The following is a 16,457-nucleotide window of genomic DNA, read 5'->3' on the forward strand; positions in this document are numbered from 1 at the left end:
ATGTCAGATGTGAAATCATTAATCAAAGTTAACAAGTCATGTCAGATGTTATGCAATGTTTCAGAATGCTATTCTAGACGACATGCACTCGTGTGACCTTCGATCCATACAGCGTTGCTTTAAAAAATAAAATAAAAATAAAATTGAACAATAAACACAGATGGAACATAGGTTGACTGGTGACTCCCCCGTTCAGCATGAGTCCGTATCCTTATCAATAATCAGAATATGATGTCCAATTTGTGATTTTCTAGGTACTTGCTTAACCACTAGGTGACAGTGACGACCAGGAGAGGCAAGCGCTGAAGCGCACAACTATTCGTGATTTCAAAAAAGGATGCGTTTAGCACACGAGCACTTGAGATGTATAGTATAGTGCTCTGCAGCATTAGGACATAGCCTTCGAGCTATACGCCCTCTGAGCATCATTTCTACCAAAAAACGATACTGCCTGCTCACGAAATTATTGCACGAGACCTGCACTTGAAATACATTGACTATCAGGAGAGGTTTTGAAGCAGACGAGGACAACATGAATTCCTTCTGGATACACACAATTTGGATACCGGGGTTCTTTTTATTCTTTGGATTTCAAGGTACGTGTTGCATTCTATTTATTTTTTTATATAATTATGTTGCTTTAGATTACCAGTCACATGACTCTTTTCAGTTTAGAGTTACAGAGGAATCCCTTTTGTGTTCTTACGCCTGCTGGGCGTCTGCTTTTGAAACTCTGATCGGCTACATCTGGTGTCTTTTACTACTTATTATTTATCCCCCGTATTTATGACTTTCACCCTTGCCTATTTATTGCTCTCTTGACACACTGTGTAGTTATGCAAACATAGAGAACTAGGCTACACTTACACACACGCAGAGGGGGAGATATTCAAAAGTACTTGACAGCGATAAGATTCAAAGTGAGTGGGGTGGCGGAGGACACATTCAGTGGCGAGAGTTCATGGGAAATTGCCTAAGCCACAAGTTTTAAAATGATTTCTTAAGTGACATGTCGTCTGTGATGTCCCAGCTGAGTTTGAATCTTGCAATATTTTTTTATGTGCACCGCTTTGTGGTTGTATAATTAATGACACTCGTGTCTGTCTGATTTTGCTAGCTTTCGAAGCTGATGGCTTCATCTGTCACTGTAGCCTACTGAAAATTCTACTTTGTGGGGAGATCTCACTGTAGCTTAATAATTAAGTGTCAGACAGGTTGGTTGAAGTTGCAACGTGGTGCATTGTCAAGTGACTTAATTGATACAGTAACTTAAATAATGATACATAAGTGTCTAGTATTAATTTATTCAAGCTTTAGTTTACAATGGGAGTTGCCTGAGCCATTTAGGCTATAACGTCGTCAGGGTTTGGCCGGTGTCGGCCTTCATTGTAAAAAAAAAAATGTTTTTTTTAACTGACTTGCTTAGTTTTAGAAAGGTATTTTTTTTTTTTAAATCAGAGAACTATTTTAAATTAAATAACGACCCTGGGGAAGAGTTGCCGAGCGAAGGACAGTGGAGGGGTTAAATGAACCAAGTGGGAGCTAGTTCATTCATCCCCAAATAGTATTATGGTAATAAGCCAGGACCCCTATTTTCACAGAGTCAGATCTTGGGTGCTATGTCTCGTTCGAGGGATGGAACCATTTGAAGGAAGTGACCTCACCCCAATCACTGCCCTGGGGCATTTGGGTCTCCTTTAGACCAGAGGGAAGAGTTTACCCTACTGGTCCTCCAACCCCACTTCCAGTAGCTTTCCATCTCCCATATTAGGATCAACCAGGCCCATCCCTGCCTAGTTTCAGACAGCTTCTTGTGACGGTATGTGCAATACAACATCTACACATAACACCAATAGGCTTCCATTGAACAGATTTCTGGGGTTGTACTAAGGTAATGTGACTCATGCCTGGGCACATCTCTGATGGCCTCATTGCAGCATCCCACTATTAACACTAATGTAGCAAATTCGATGGTTGGCCTGCACAGGATTTGAACCGACTACCTTGTGGCTCTGTGTTTTTTATGCTGTTGCCAAGAGGTTCAGTGTTTTTTTGGGGTGTTCTTGATGATGGCCAATGACCCCTGTGTGCAGACTAATTCTAATTTGGTCAAATATTGTCATTGTGACATGACCAGTGAAATAATTTGGTAAATTGGGTGATTTTAAAAGGAGATGTGTGTGCCGTTATGGTGTGCTGTCAAACCCAGCGCTGTAGTTAATAAACAACTCAATGGGGCGTAATTTGAAAATGGCTTTGAATGAAACCACAACATTCGGGGCTTCCAGCACTAACTTATGAAATGTTTAATATATTCTCTATGAAATGCAATGCATGATTCTGCCTTATCATGACAGCAGAATGTATGTTATAAGCAACTGCTAGGGGCTGTCATATGAGGTCTTCCTAACACTAGCAGGACTCTACAGTGCAACCCTTTTACTCTCATATCTGCCCAAATATTTAGCTGTGCGAGTTGTAATTTTATTTAGGAGCAACAGTGCGCCTAGAAAAATGAAAGATTCTAGCTTTAATATCTCAAATATTTTTCATTTTACTCCTACATTTTCTTTGTGTGCGGCTCCGCTTTTCAACTTAGGCACACACCTGCTGTGGCGCACACATGGAACCCCCAGCAGGAGAGACACAGCAGCATTTTGACATTGATCTCCAACAGAACCCTGTATGCTTAACCAGTCTGGCCATGTCTCACGCCTTGGGGCGGTGCCATAGGTCGGTGGCGTCGACCACGTCGGGCCCACCTCGCTGGCCCACTTTTCCTCTTCATCTAACTTTCAATTACCCTTATTAGTCTATTAACATAATGCTAATTTGTTTAATGAATTGGGGTAGGCAGGGCAAGATGCTGCTCTAAATGCCCATGGTTCATTTCTCTGTGGAGGCTAGTAATGAAACTGCACCATAGATTACTATCGTAGTCAGGAGAAAGTCTCGTTTTTAGTATGGCTGCTTCATGTAGCGTGTGTACTATGTTTGCTCTTCATAGAGCACATATACTGTGCTTTCATAGCTCATACTATACAAAAGTAGATTGTCCCCTTACATACTATACATTGAAAAAGAAACTTGACTTCTCAGTTGAAAAAAAATAACAGTTTGGCCTTGTGCCATGCATTGTCTTTCTTTCTTTTTTGGTTCATCCTTTTCTGATGGAAAGTATTAGGAACCTTGAGATACAGAGTTGTTTAATGGTGTAGATGCTGTTAATCTTTTCTGAGGAAAAGAGATGGCATAGCTGTGGATATAATTGATTTCTTCATCTTTTTCCAGTAATACAAATAATTGCCTTTCATGTGGTGATCAATGCACACTAGGCCCCTGGGAGGAACACGATTTTGAAATATGCTTATTTGAAGGAAAATAGTGCCATCACCCCGGAAACAAGAGAATGATCCTTAAATAAAATCTGTTTGGAATGGACTCGAACTGTCCCCAAAACAGCCTTGGACGGAGAACTAAGAAACATTACCCAATACCCATGAAATAAACCTCCTTCAGAATGTCAGGCGCATAGGGAATACACAGTCTTCACAAATGAATTGGAAAGATTGATCTGAACAGTCCGATTGAATTAATTAAATTGGAGGATTTGTATTGATGCTCTCTCTCGCCGGGCCTTTCACTGGAGTCCACGATGATCTCTCTTTGGGGACTAGTGATTTTCCTCCCCACGCTGGAGTCCACAGACTCCCTCTATTTAAACTGATCCGACTGAATTGACTCCAGTGTGTTTTGTTGGGTCTTCCTGTATTCCAACCATGTCTCTGTGGTTGGTTGTAGGCAGGATGTGCTGGGCTTGTGAATTATGTAAATGCTGTGCTGTGGCCACAGGAAGGGAGAGAGGGAAGCAGAGACAGGTTCTGAGTTGGGTCTGGAATAAAACACAATGGAGCGGAGCCACAGCAATACACCTTTATACTCCCTCCGTGCCACCTCGCTTTCTTCCTCTTTAATGTCTGCAACACTTCACTACTCAGAGCCCCATACCAGGAAAATTACAATTAGCTCTGTGTTCCCTGTACAAGGCTTCTGGTGCCTGTGATCCTCCGGTACTTTGGTGTGAAACATGGATCGCTAACCGTAAGCATGGTGTGTGTTGGAGGGGCTTCTCTCCTCATCCCTCCAGGTTAGAACTACAGGACCTTGATGTGCTCAGTGGGGTTGTTGGTTTTCCAGAGTGCAGCCTAGTTCGGCACAGGAGAAGAATCTGTTCACTTTGAAGAGGTTTGGAAATGAAAACCACTTTATACTGAGGCTATATACCCCTGACCTTTGGCACATAGGGCAGTTTTGTTGACTGTATTTAGGTCTATTACTATCACATTTTAACGTTAGCAGATTGAATTTAGCTGACGTTTCCTTCACAAAGTGAAAGCATATAACACGTAAGACTCACTGTGAATTCACAAGGGCCGTAGCCAGGATCTGAGTTTTAGTGAGGTCCGATGGGGGTGATATTTTAGCAGTTTTAATAGCTAATTTCCAACAATTCTACACATTTTGCCATGAGTTATGCCATTTTAATATGATATCTGAGTGAGGGGGACTAACAAAATCAATGGGGGCCCCCTGGAGGTCAGGGCCCCCGGGCACGTGTCCAGTCAGTAATTCGGCCATGATTACTACAAGTTTAAATAGCTGGCTAGACAATTTATTTATTACACTGACATGGACTTACACTATTGGGTAAATGTCAGTGAGTGACATAACAAGAAAACTGCTTATGCACAGCCAAGTTTAGAAATGGTGCATTCTACTATTCTAACTCTCAACATCCTGACTATTTATTAATATATTTTTTATTACAGAGGTCTGTACTTCATTGTCCTCCATATGTGTCTACGGCCCTGCTCACAAGCTACACAGATCAAGGGCAAACAAACTGCCTATTCATGTAGACAATATAATTCAATGCTGTTGAGCAGCACACCAAAGCATGTAGCAGTTTCATCAGAAGGTTGAAACGCATGAAAGTAACTGAAATGTCGAACTCCTAGACAAATAATTCCAAGAGGTTACATCAATTTCAAGCTCTCACAAATATTTCTTTTTTATATACTCCACCGAGGCCATCTTGGGCTTTTTGTTGTTAATATAAAAAATATTTTTTAAATCCTCTTTTTTTTAAATTTGCATTTTTTAAAATGATTATACAGATAAAGGGCAGAACACACACAGACCCCCTGCCAAATCAACCCCCACCCCAAATCAAGAATTAAAGCAGGCATGATATACAATGAGTAATATAATCAAATAGTAAATACAAAGTAAAAATTATGATACAAATTCTAATTTGGGTTGGTTTATGAAGTTGTGAAATTAGCTGGGTCCATGTCTTCTAGAAAGATATTATAAAATGTAATTGCGGATCCCCTATCAGAGTAGTTTGAGATGTTGCATAACTTCCTTTATCCACTGGTTAAAAGTAGTAGGAAACTGATCCTTCCACTTTAAATATTATAAAAATATCTAGCTAGAAGAGTAGTACATGCTGGCATTTGCTCATATAACGGTTTAGAGGGGCCTCCTGTGGTGCCACTCCAAATAATGCAGTAAAGGTTTCTCCAGTATCTTAGAAAACATCTCAAAGATTGATATCCAGAATTCTGTCAATTTCGGGCATTTCCAAAACGTGTAATAAAGTAGTATGAGCCTGCTTATATCAATCACAAGTGGGATCTATTTATGGTCTAATCTTGGATAATTCTGCTTTTGACCAATGCAGCTGATGAACTATTTTAAATTTAATTACAGCATGTCTTCGACATGTAGATGAAGAATGTATTCTCTGAAGCATACTCTGCCAAGTTACGTCTGAAAGTTGTTCACCTAAATTCTCTTCCCATTGGTTCTTAGAGGTCAGGGAATCCAGATATGTGCGAGTTTAATACCATATTGATCATGCTTATGCCTCCTTTTGATATAAGTGTTCACTTTAAAAAATATAATCTAGATGGGAGGTAGGTGGGCATGATGGGAAGTGGCTAAAGTATGAAGTAAGTATGAAGATAATGCAAAACTACGCAATTGCAGGTGTCTAAAGAAATGGGATCTAGGAATATTGAACTTTTGTTCAGCCTGCTGAGTCCGTCTCTTCACTTGACATTGTGAAAGGTATGTTTTTACTAATTAAAATGGATGCTACTATAGCTTTACAATGAAAATTAGAATATGATTGACTGATCCACACTCCTTTTAAAAGAGAGTGGTCAAAATTGCGGAGATGTCTCCTGAAGAAAGGCGATATCTACTTTAAGTTGATTTAAATGAGAAAGAACCCTTTTAAGTTTCACTGGGTGATTTAAAGATTTAACATTCCAAAAAATAGCAAATAAAAAAAAAAAGTCTGGTATGAAAAAGAACCCCCCCCCCAACAACAGAGTTACACATGGGATAAACAAACATACAGTCAGTAACACAATAGAAAAAGTATATGTACAGTGTGTGCAAATGTGGTGTTGTGTCTTTACTATCATTAAACTGAAGACTTCGTTTTTATCAAAGATTCTCTGTAATTAGTTACTCGATTAAACTGAATAATCATGTAACTGTAATTAACTAGGAAGTTGGGGCACCAAGGAAAGTATTAAGATTACAAAGTTATAATTTCCCAATATAACCTTTCAGATATTTTTATAGCTGATCAATAGTCTTCTGATTAATGATTTATTTATTTTACCTCACATTAGTCTCATTCCAAACTTCGTAAATGGTTGGTTATCTGCACGAATCCAGTCTTCACTATGAGTCATCCATACATCAATTGTCTTAAATCATTTATTTATTACTAACTAAGTAATTCACTGAAATGCATAAACAAACAGTAAATATGGTTACATGAAATGATAGAATGTGCCCTAGTGGGCTGAACCGGCATGGCAGCTTGTTAGACAAAGGGGCAATGGGGGGTCGACTAAGAAGTCCCTACAAAGTTAATTATAACAATTAAAATGTTAATCCCTTACACATGAACGCTCAGTCATTCGGGAACAATTGCAATCAATATATATATTTATGCTCAGTGTGTCGTCTTGATCGCTGGTGAAAAGTATTTCTTTTGTAGAATTGTCCGTCTCTCTCCCTCTCTGTCTTGGTTAGAGGGGATAGTTCAAAGTGACATTCGTTATAGGATGGATGTTTCGGCGGTTGTCGTTCTTCGCGTTCAATGATGACGAATTCCTAGCTGCAGACCAGTAATTAGTATCAAAGACTTGTTCTCATTCTGTCAGTATCGATAGTCTAAGAGTTTAACCACGTGGTATGGTTAAAAAGATTCAGCAATGCTCTACACCTTTAGCCCTCTCGTAATTGAGGTAATCTTGGTCTACAACCTTTGTCCCCCTCCTAATGGAGAAAAACATGGTCTGCTGATCATTTCTCAAAGTTGGGTTTTATTCGGAATGGCAGAAAAGGGCTGTCCCAGGGGCGGTCCTCTGATTTAGTTCAAATCCAATTGGGAATTTTTCTTCATTAAACAGTCCACGATCATATTACACCATTATACAAACAGTATCATACTCACTTATTCATCTTATACAACAATTAGATGTAAACCTCATATCTGAGCCTATTATATAAACAGCGTTATGGCCACACTGTCGAGCTTCCCAAGTTGTGACAAACGGACCAGTTCTTAGCTGGATTCTTCACCGATCTTTTACACTTTCTCTGGAACATGAAATTTGTTCGTACCTCAAGTTCTGTGAGATGGAAGGATTTCTTTTGTCCTCTGAAAGTTTACCCTCTCTCTAATACTGTGTGGCCATGAGGAAGGGTCTTCTGAGGAAATAAATAAAAGGAGTAGATTTTTAGGCGTGGTAGAATAGATTCCAGGCATAATGTACAAACAAGGGTATGGTAGGATGTGAGTATAGTGGAGGTAAACCAAGGCATTGAGTGACGATGAGAGCGATTGCGTCTCTGGAGACACCAGTTAAGCCAGGGGAGTTCTCTGCATGTGTGGAGGGTGCGACAAAATAGGCATTTAGGTTGGGGCTGGAGGCTCTACAATCTCGGTAGAATATTTGCCTATACAAAGGTCGCCTTGTGTGTGTCTTTCTCCTGCCGTTGTATGTTATACGGAGCCGTGCAGGAAAAGCCACACCATACCTAACGTCAGTCCGTCCATGGAGCAGACTCTTGACAACGTTGAAAGCGGCACGGTTACGACCAATGCTGGGGGCATAGTCTGGGACGATAGAGATGGGTTCACCGTTGCGTCGAAGTAGGATTCATTCTCTGGGATGACGAAGAACATCAATACAATCCTGATGGTAGTTTAGCCACAAGGACGCAAGGTTTTCCGCCATGCTGGGAGCAGTCTACAAGGACTTCTTTATTCAATTTGAGGGCTTCCTTCAATAACTTTAAGACTGATGAAGTAGGGAAGGGTTTGGCCGGCCGGAATGTCATTGTCCCATTGCACTCTAGCGGCTCCTTGTGGCGGGCCAGGGGCATACACACTATGGTCGCCAGTTGTACGGTGTTTCCTCCCGACATATTGGTACAGCTAGCTTCCTGGTTTAGTGAGCAGTGTGTCAAGAAGCAGTGCGGCTTGGCAGGGTCATGTTTCGGAAGACACATGGCTCTCGACCTTCGCCTCTCCCGAGTCTGTACAGGAGTTACAGCGATGGGACAAGACTGTAACTAACAATTGGAAATAACGAAATTGGGGAGAAAAGTATATAACAAACCGAGATGAAACCCCCAAAGAGCAAGCAATGCAGGTGTAGAACACTCCTTTTCCAGCGAGAATCATAATGGCTAGAACTATCATGCAGTTGAAATCCACATTTTGTTTTTCTGTTTTTTCTATCAGGGCAAACTGACATGCTGTATTCATCATGGCTGAAATATGAGAATGGAGAAGCTATATGAATGAGTAGAGGGAAAATATAGGCAAAATATACCCCATGCAAAAATCTAATTAATTTATCTTCATACACAATGTTGGAATTCGGCAGATAGATACTGTACTACTTATGTTTATATTGAAGTCCAACTAAAGAGGTTTTTCTTCCTTTCATCTTTCACTTGCTTGTATAGAAGTAGTGTACCACTTGTACTTAAGACAGCAATACTCCTTCTGTGTCTTGAACAAGCCGGTCTGTTCCTGATTCCTGACCTCTATAACCAGCCTACTCAGCCACTCCACTGCATTTTTCATCAACGCAAGGCTAAGTACATTTCTTCCCAGCTGTTTGCTGTCTGGCTGGGTGAGGATGTTGTTGGTGTGTGTTACATGCACACAGGCACTTAGGTTTCATCAGGAGAAAGGACATGTTAAGGGACATATGTTTCTGTTTGGTACCTGTGCTAATACGTATCTTTCTCTCAGCCTTTGTTTTACCAGTCCTCTCTATAACACCTGGCACACTTAATAGTGTGCTTCAGTAACTCCAGAATAGGGTCGGAAACATGTTTCATCTGTCAGGTTCCAGCTCACTACCAGAGTGTAGTTTTTTACAACGTTAAAATATCAAAACACTCTTTCAATGGAGGACTTAAAACACCGCTTGTTTCCCGACCACATACTCCATTTTGTCTCTTTATAGTGTTTGACAAACACTTCCTTGGCTCCATTTCTTGAGTTCCAAGCCTTCTGATTTTATCTTGGCTTTACTGGCAGATGCGCACATCTCCAACATTCACGGAAGACGGTGATCATTCAACCTGGAATTGATTCTGGCACACTAAAGCTATTTTTATCCACGTGTAGCTAGTAAATGTCAGTGACCCGATTCAGGAAACTAGGCGTATGTCGCAAATCATGACTTCACAGGAGAGCCGTCATCAAAATGAGTTTTTGGACAGAAATGCCTTCTTAAACATGTGAACTTTCATGTGCCTTAATAACAAACCTTTATGCCATTTTGTAAATAGAAATAAAGTTGTTAAATTACGAGCCTAGTTGGTTTAGCCAAAGAAAAGTCAGGAACCTTCCCGCTAGCTGAGATAGTGAGCAGGGTTTCAGATTGGTCTGCGGTGTAGCATCTTGTCTATAAAATCAGCTGCTTGTTATGCATAGATAATCCTTTCAACTGTAGTTTTTTCAAAAGATATAACGTTAGCCATGGAGAACTGCAAATATGTTGCTACTGCTCTCAATAACATTGCTGCCCTGAATTTATCAGTGGGAAAAAGTTGCGATTGAGTACTTTCTGGAGGACCATCGGCACGACACTGAAAATGAATCAGACGATGAGGAAATCACCTGATTTAGGTTAAAAAATAATCATTGAAGAAGACATTGTAGAGTCTTCGGATGACAGTGATGGGGAAGAAACGGCGATCAACAGTCACGGAAGAACTTGACTGAGTTTTGAAATCGGTGGAACACAACGGACCAAACAAGCTGTGCAAACTAAATGGAAACGACACAGGACGTCTTCTTTAAAAAAAAAAGGGATTGCAGTCTGCTGTGATGCTTTCATCCATGTATACGGGTAAGAATCTAGCTACAGTTTGAAATATTATACGTTTCTAATGTTGTCAGAAGGTTGTTTACATTGCAAGTTAAAAGCTTGCTGTTAGCTAGCCAGCTGGAGGTCGATGACTGGCTTGCTAGCTAACATTGAACCTATTTGGTTAACTTTAGCTAGCTAAGACAATCAGTTTGTATTGCTATTGGGATTATAGTTCATTTTTTAGCTAGCTAGTTAATGTGACATGTCTTAACAAAAGACCCAAAGTTAAAGCTTGTTGTTAGCTAGCTAATGTTAGCTGAGGTTAGATGGCTGGCTTGCTAGCTAACAGTGAACCGATTTGTACTTTAGCTAGCTATGACAATCGGTTTGTATTGCTAGTTAAAGCTTGCTCTTAGATGACTGGCTAGCTAGCTAACATTACGTGTATGAACTGTGTGTATTGATATCTCTGAATGCCATTTCGCATTTATTGTATAATAATTCTAAAATATTTGTCTGTAATTTGTCTTTCAGCATCAGTAGAACACGCCTGACTCTCCTCAACCAGTCACACAAGGACAATGGTCTCATGCCTCCCATCAAAAAGAGAGCTGACCCAAGCATGCAAACGCAGCAGTGCAGTCATCAACTTCATGCACCATTTCTTAACCTCTTACCTCTACCTGGGACGCTTGCGTCCCAACTAGAGCTCTGGAAATGCAAATGCGCTACGCTAAATGCTAATAGTATTAGTTAAAACTCAAAAGTTCATTAAAATACACATGCAGGGTATCAAATTAAAGCTACACTCGTTGTGAATCCAGGCAACAAGTCAGATTTTTAAAATGCTTTTTGGCGACAGCATGAGAAGCTATTATCTGATAGCATGCACCAATACACTACAACAGAAAAGCACAGCAGGGGACGTAAACAAAATAATTAGCATTTCGGCGTTACACAAACCGCACAATAAAATAGAAAACAGTCATTACCTTTCACCATCTTCTTTGTTGGCACTCCTAGATGTCCCATAAACACTATTGGGTCTTTATTTCGATTAAATCGGGCCATATAAAGCCAAGATATCGTTATATGTAGACTGTGTGATAAACGAAAAAAACAGCGATTTCACAACGTAACGTCATTTTTTAAAATTCAAAAAGTAGACGATAAACTTTCACAAAACACTTCGAAATACGTTTGTAATGCTACTTTAGGTATTAGTAAACGTTAATAAGCGATAAAAATCATCCGTAGGCGATGTACATTCATTAGCTGTCGTCTTGGAAAAAATTTCAGGAGAGAGCTCTTCCGGAATGATCTGGGCGGAGACCGGAGGTACGTCGTGCCCCTCTTTCGGTTCAACCAAGAATCAAAGAGGATTAAATTCACAAGATACTCGACTGCATGGGGATGCTGTGGGAGTTGAATGCTCGGTCTTATCTAATTCGGCTCACTGTCAACAATTGCTGGAAGTGGCGCAAGGATATTTATTTCCATTTTCTGTGATCAGGTTTTCCTGCGCTTTCCGATGTAACGCACGTTATGTAATAGCCACAGTCGTGATTTAACCAGTTTTAAAAACGTCCGAGGGTTTCCTATACACACATTCTAACCATATGAACGTACTATATTCCTGGCATGAGTAGCAGGGCGCTGAAATGTTGCGCGATTTTTAACAAAATGTTCAAAAAAGTAGAGGGTAGGAGCAACTAGTTTAAGCAACTACGGAGTTGGGGAAACACGTGGGGACCTAACTGCAGTGGCCAAAACAAGAACAAGTTGGTGCTCTGGTATTGTGCCTGGCGGACCATGCACAAGCTCCACCACAGTCTGGACCTTCACTTCCTGATCACAGGCCACACCAAGTTTGCCCCCCGACTGACTGGTGCTTCGGCCTCATCAATCAGCTCTTCAGAAAGACCAGAGTGAATACTTTGTCTGAGATGGCTGGTGTTGTGAAGGACAGCACAGAGACAGGGGTCAACATCCCACAGCTAGTTGGACTGGAGGATGGTACGGTGCTGGTGGAAAGCTATGGCTGGCAACAACACCTGACTCCGTACCTGACTCCGTAAAGATCCAGCAGTACCAGCACTTCAGGTAAAAATACTTTTCATTGCATTGTATGAGGTTATTCTTCTTATCTAAACTTGGGAGGTGAATTGATGTTGTGCAAGGTTGTAATGTCTTCAGATTTGATGTTGTTGTTGTTATTCCCTGTTTTACAGCTTCGGTGCTTTGGAGCCTGGTGTTGTCGCCAAGGAGCGTTTGGACTGTCGCGCAGCAGCTGAAACCTGGTCCCAACGCTGACATCCTTCCTCCCATAGATGGTCTGCCTGTACAAGCACCACCTGGACTGGACACAGATAGACAAACTTAACTTTTTGAGAAGATCAGGGAGTTTTGCAATGAAGATGCTATGGACATCTCATGCCCTGCACCAAAGTCAACTGCAGGACAGAAACGGGCTCTCTTCTAACACACATGGCATGCGTTTATGGCTACTATTAATTATCCTGCTGCTCAGCCACTTTACCCCGATTGTATACACATAACTACCTCGTCTATCACTGATATTCTTCTTGAAAATACTGTATATGATTTTATTTATATTGACACTATCTATTTCTGATATTGCTACTATGCAAGTAACCATTTGGCTGTACCATTTACACCTTATGTAGAGACCCATCCACTTAGCAAGACTTATCAATATTAATTTTATATATCATTATTTTGCTATGTGTGGTCGTAACTTGATTTTGTGACATACCACAACAATATCATGTGACCGTATCAAGTGTCCACCACACAAATATATGGCGCATGCATCTGTTTATGTACTGTACATGTGCACCTCACTCAGGTTTCAACTCCGGTTGAATGGCCTTAACTTACAGTTGATGTCGGAAGTTTACATAGACCTTAGCCAAATAAATTTAAACTCAGATTTTCACAATTCCTGACATTTAATCCTAGTAAAAATCCAGTTAGGATCACCACTTTATTTTAAGAATGAAATGTCTGAAAAATACATTTACATTTACATTTAAGTAATTTAGCAGACGCTCTTATCCAGAGCGACTTACAAATTGGTGCATTCACCTTAATAGTTGAGAGAATGATTTATTTCATTCCCAGAAGTTTACATACACTCAATTAGTATTTGGTAGCATTGCCTTAATTTAAACTTGGGTCAACCGTTTTGGGTAGCCTTCAACAAGCTTTCCACAATTAGGGTGAATTTTCCTCCATTCCTCCTGACAGAGCTGGTGTAACTGAGTCAGGTTTGTAGGCCTCCTTGCTTGCACATGCTTTTTCAGTTCTGCCCACAAATTTTCTATAGGATTGAGGTTAGGGCTTTGTGATGGCCATTCCAATACCTTGACTTTATTGTCCTTAAGCCATTTTGCCACAGCTTGGGAAGTATGCTTGGGGTCATTGTCCATTTGGAAGACCCATTTGCGACCAAGCTTTATCCTCCTGACTGATGTCTTGAGATGTTGCTTCAATATATTCACATAATTTTCCTTTCTCATGATATCAATTATTTTGTGAAGTGCACAAGTCCCGCCTGCAGCAAAGCACCCCCACAACATGATGCTGCCACCCCCGTGTTTCACGGTTGGTATGGTGTTCTTCTGCTTGCAAGCCTCCCCCATTTTCCTCCAAACATAATGATGGTCGTTATGGCCAAACAGTTCTATTTTTGTTTCATCAGACCAGAGGACATTTCTCCAAAAAGTAAGGTCTTTGTGACCCCTATGCATTTGCAAATCGTAGCCTGGCTTTTTTTATGGCGGTTTTGGAGCAGTGGCTTCTTCCTTGCTGAGCGGCCTTTCAGGTTATGTCGATATAGGAATCGTTTTACTGTGGATATAGATACTTTTGAACCTGTTTCCTCCAGCATCTTCACAAGGTCCTTTGCTGCTGTTCTGTGATTGATTTGCACTTTTCGCACACCAAACTATGTTCATCTCTAGGAGACTGAATGTGTCTCCTTCCTGAGAGATATGACGGCTGCGTGATCCCATGGTGGTTATACTTGCGTACTATTGTTTGTACAGATGAACGTGGTACCTTCAGGGATTTGGAAATTGCTCCCAAGGATGAACCAGACATGTGGAGGTCTACAATTTTTTTTCTGAGGTCTTGGCTGATTTCTTTTGTTTTTCTCATGATGTCAAGCAAAGAGGCACTGAGTTTTAAGGTAGGCCTTGAAATACATCTACAGATACACCTCCAATTGACTCAAATTATGTAAATTAGCCTATCAGAAGCTTCTAAAGCCATGACATAATTTTCTGGAATTTTCCAAGCTGTTTAAAGGCACACTCAACTTAGTGTATGTCAACTTCTGACCCACTGGAATTGTGATACAGTAAATTGTAAGTGAAATAATCTGTCTGTAAACAATTGTTGGAAAAATGACTTGTGACATGCACAAAGTAGATGTCCTAACAGACTTACCAAAACTATAGTTTGTTAACAAAAAATGTGTGGAGTAATTGAATACTTTTTGATAAGTATGTGTGTAACAGTATATAAAGTATGCTAATGTACTGGTGTGAAGGCATTTGGGCAGTAGTGTAAAGTACTTTACAAATACTTTAAAGTACTACTTACTTTTTTCGGGGTATCTGTACTTACCTATTTTTATTTTTCGCAACTTTTACTTCACTACATTCTGAATTAAAATAATGTACTTTCTACTCCATACGTTTTCCCTGACACCCAAAAGTACTCATTACATTTTGACAGGAAAATTGTCCAATTCACACACTTATTTGAGCATCCGCGCTTCCGCATCCTGGTCGCATCCGCGCTTCGGTCTGCAGGTTGTATAACTTTTTCATTACATTTCATTACATTTCATTATAGTACAACGGTCTGATTTGTCTAATCTTAGCAATTTCCTCTTAGCTAGCTACATAGTCGTCGTTGTATCAAAGATAATTGCGTAATTATCGTATTTCGTCGTCTCCTATCTGTCCAACACGTTCACCGTCTACCGTAGCACTGTAGTACTATCACACTCAACTGAACGTCTTGATTAGTGTAGTGTTAGCTAGCTACATAGCTAGCTACATAGTTGTCTTTGCTGTCTTCGTATCCAAGATAATTGTGTAGCTTAGAGTGTGGAGTCTTAGAGTGATAATTGCGTTATTATTGTATTTCGTCGCCCTCCTATCTGCCTAGCAGCTAGCATACGTTCACCGGCTACCGTAGCACTGTAGTAACTATCACACTCAACCGAACGACTTGATTAGTGTAGTATTAGATAGCTACATAGTTGTCTTTGCTGTCTTCGTATCCAAGATAATTGTGTAGTTTAGAGTGTGTAGTCTTAGAGTGATTATCTTAATTCACCGAGGTTAGCTAGCCAGCTATTTTGTCGTCCTTAACGTAGGAGACACTCTAGCTAGCCAACAGCCAGCCAACGTCTACTGAATAGAACTTTCGCATTCGGTCGCATTCCGCGTCGCTCCACAGGTAGTATCACTTTTTCACTTCATTTCATTACAGTCCCAACGGTGTGATTTGTTTGATCGTAGCTAGCTACATAGCTAGCTAGCTACATAGCCGTCTTTGTTTCAAAGATAATTGTGTAGTCTAGAGCGATTTTCTAGGTTAGCTAGCCAGCTATTGTCGTTCTCCTACGCAACGTAACGTAACCAACACTGCTAGCTAGCCAGCTAGCTCCCGATAAGCAGCATTGTAGAAACTTCACACTCAACGGTACGACTTGATTAGGGTAGTGTCAACAACGCAGCTAGCCTACCCCAGCAGTACTCTATCATTTTAATCATTTTAGTCAATTAGATTCTTGCTACGTAAGCTTAACTTTCTGAACATTCGAGACGTGTAGTCCACTTGTCATTCCAATCTCCTCTGCATTAGCGTAGCCTCTTCTCTAGCCTGTCAACTATGTGTCTGTCTATCCCTGTTCTCTCCTCTCTGCACAGACCATACAAACGCTCCACACCGCATGGCCGCAGCCACCCTAATCTGGTGGTCCCAGCGCGC

At 40.6% G+C, this 16,457-nt stretch overlaps 1 protein-coding gene across 1 annotated transcript in view; it reads left to right on the top strand.

Annotated features, from left to right (window-relative positions):
* Positions 1–358: 358 nt before the first annotated feature.
* Positions 359–16,457, top strand: part of LOC115141612 (limbic system-associated membrane protein-like) — a 504,241-nt gene continuing 488,142 nt past the window's right edge. The window contains exon 1 of the mRNA XM_029680645.2: positions 359–596. Within this exon, the coding sequence (XP_029536505.1) occupies positions 533–596 (64 nt within the window). The 5' untranslated portion in view covers positions 359–532. The remainder of the gene's footprint in view (positions 597–16,457) is intronic.

This window comes from Oncorhynchus nerka, linkage group LG14 (assembly GCF_034236695.1).
Source record: "Oncorhynchus nerka isolate Pitt River linkage group LG14, Oner_Uvic_2.0, whole genome shotgun sequence".
NCBI lineage: Eukaryota > Metazoa > Chordata > Actinopteri > Salmoniformes > Salmonidae > Oncorhynchus > Oncorhynchus nerka.